Consider the following 2,692-nt stretch of genomic DNA (forward strand, 5'->3'; position numbering starts at 1 on the left):
TCGTAATGTAAATCTATCATATATGTATATATAAAGAAAAATACTATTTGTACACTAAAATCAGCTAATAATGTATTTATGTATAAATATGTGTGGTTTAAGTTATTTTTTATGTGTATTTATATTTTAACATGTATTTTATACTGGTGGCTGACTTTAGTGGCTAATTTTGGTGCACACTTAGCATAACCCATATATAAAGAAGCCTTATGATATGTTTTGGCTACTTATTAACTAATAACTTACATGTAATTTAAAAGAAAAAAAAAAGTCTCTTAAGCTGCGTTTATTTACAACACGGACACAGAAATATAAAATACACAGAAACATAAAATTATATTTGATAAATGAGATATAAATAGAGATATTGTATTCAAAGACATTAAATTAGTGTATTTTGTATTCTTATAGTTTATCATTAAATAAAATATAAGAACACTAATTTTTGTATCTTTATCTTTTATATCTTGTTCTCAATATCTTGTCTTATCTTCTTCTCAACACAAAAATGTAGCCTTAGAAAACTAATTAGAAGCCAAACCAACTCTAGTCTAACTAACTAGTTAAAAAATAAGTCCAATTAAAAAAAATTCTCTATTATCCTAATTTTTCGTATTTCTAGATCAAAAATAAAAGAAAATTAACTNNACCTTATACAAAAGTATTTTAACCATTTTCGTCTCAATCATTATCTCTATCTTTCATATCTTAATAGGTTAGTTATAGTGTGTTCTTTTTTTATTAGAGATTGAAATTTTAAATCTCTTGGTATTATTAGTTCAGTACTTGTCTCATAACGTCCTCTTATTAGCGGTGGAAGAGAATAATGTCCACATTTACAATTGTATTGTTTGGAAAATTAATTTTTTTTTATTTTATTTAAAAAAAATCCTTTGTTTATTGTTACATTTTCCTCCAAGAATACATTTTTCTGTTATGTTCTTTTCTATTTTTTCCAAATTGATTTGATGTATTTTTTCGCGTTTTGTTGGAGAATCCATTTCTTTCTTTATACTAATGACTTTTTATACTACATGTTATAATTTCTCTCTTCGAGAAAATGAAAATCTACCTGTACTGAAATAAATGTTTAGAAAAAAAAAATCAGTATATTTACTTTTGAAAAAGAAATAAATACTAACTAAAAAAGTTACTTCTTTGTGTTCCATAATATTTATATTTAACAGGAACATTATTAAAAAACTAGATCACTAATACATTGTAACATAATTTCATAATTACCCTTATTAAAATTCTATTTTCCTTATTTTAATGAAATATAATTTTTGGAGTTTGACTAAAACAATAACAGATATGAAATGCATAGACTAAAAAAAGTAAAAGCCAGCAACATAGAAAAATCAATTAAGAGTAACAAATATTATATTTTCTTTGATAGTCACGGAATATAGTAGAATATCCCCAAAAAAAGAAAAATAAATAATAGCATGCAAAAATGAAAAGTGGGTGGGCCCACCAATGGCACTTGGCATTCACCCAAACCCCAAAATCTTCTAAACCCTCTTCTCCTCTTTCTTCTTCAACTTCTATAAATAAACCCCTTCTTCTTCTCTATTCCCTCCCCTTTCTCCTCTTCAATTCTCCTTGTCTCTTTCGTTATATCAACGTTTTCTCCTTTTCTGCCTTCAACCGCAAAAGCCAGGGTTTTCTCCAACACCTGATTAATTTTCATTTCATCACAATTTATCTCGGTAAGTCACGTTATTCTTCTCTTTTGTTTTCTCATTATTATGTTAATCAATGAATTTTGCAATGCCATTAATTGTTCTAATTCCAGCTAAATTACTATTTGTTTTCACTTCATTGCGTGTCATTAGCTAAGATTCCATTCTATTTTATTTTATTTTTCCAATAATTTGTCGGTGGGATCATATTCATATCTCGAATCTGGTTTCTTCCTCTTCATCGGTGTTTATTTATTTATTTATTTATTTGTTGTTGTTGGTTTTGATTCCCTCTCAGTCACGTCTCTCATTGTTATTATTGATTTCATTCTACTCCTTCACATGCTTTCTCTATTATTGTTTTCATTTTATTTTATTTTTTAATTCCATTAATAATAATCATGGTTTTTTGGGTTTATGGGAAAAAGAAACACAAAAAAAAGAAAAAAAAAATATAAAAGGTAGTTGCGAGAAACGAGAAAAGCAGTTGGAATTAGTTTTTTTTCTTTTCCCTATTTACCGAAACAACTAACCACTCTGACCTTTTACCCCACGCGCTAGCTTCTCGGTGGTCAGCGCGTGTTTCACTTTGATTTTGACCACGCCACCGCGGGCTTCTCCTTGGGCTTTTATTAGGTTGGTGGGCTCTTCTGAATTATATATCTAACACATCACAAGATAATGGTTGGCTCTATTATACTTAAAATGCTTCTTAAACTATATATTTAACAAATTATTCCATCTATATTTAACAAATTCTTAATCTGGAGGATGGAAATAGAACTTGTTTGGGAAGGTCGTCCATTTTATATGTTTTTGTAGTATTTAAGGGGTTAGTCATTGGATTTCTAGCCTGATAAATACCCTGAAGCAAACAAAAAAAAATTCTTCCATCTAATAATAGAACTGAGGTGTATTTTTATTTCAAAAATAAAATGACAAAAATTTAATTTAAAATATTTTATATCATTATAAAAATTCTCAAAACTTACAAAATAGATACCTGA

At 27.5% G+C, this 2,692-nt stretch overlaps 1 protein-coding gene across 3 annotated transcripts in view; it reads left to right on the top strand.

Annotated features, from left to right (window-relative positions):
• Window positions 1,442–2,692, top strand: part of LOC107608252 (probable trehalose-phosphate phosphatase C) — a 9,757-nt gene continuing 8,506 nt past the window's right edge. Inside the window, exon 1 of one of the 3 annotated variants that reach the window (XM_021106303.1) lies at window positions 1,442–1,712. In XM_021106303.1, coding sequence (XP_020961962.1) covers window positions 1,457–1,712 — 256 coding nt within the window. In that variant the 5' untranslated portion in view covers window positions 1,442–1,456. The remainder of the gene's footprint in view (window positions 1,713–2,692) is intronic. The other 2 variants (XM_016310098.2, XM_021106304.1) reach the window with 2 other exon arrangements.

The sequence above is a fragment of the Arachis ipaensis genome, chromosome B07, assembly GCF_000816755.2.
Source record: "Arachis ipaensis cultivar K30076 chromosome B07, Araip1.1, whole genome shotgun sequence".
Lineage (NCBI taxonomy): Eukaryota > Viridiplantae > Streptophyta > Magnoliopsida > Fabales > Fabaceae > Arachis > Arachis ipaensis.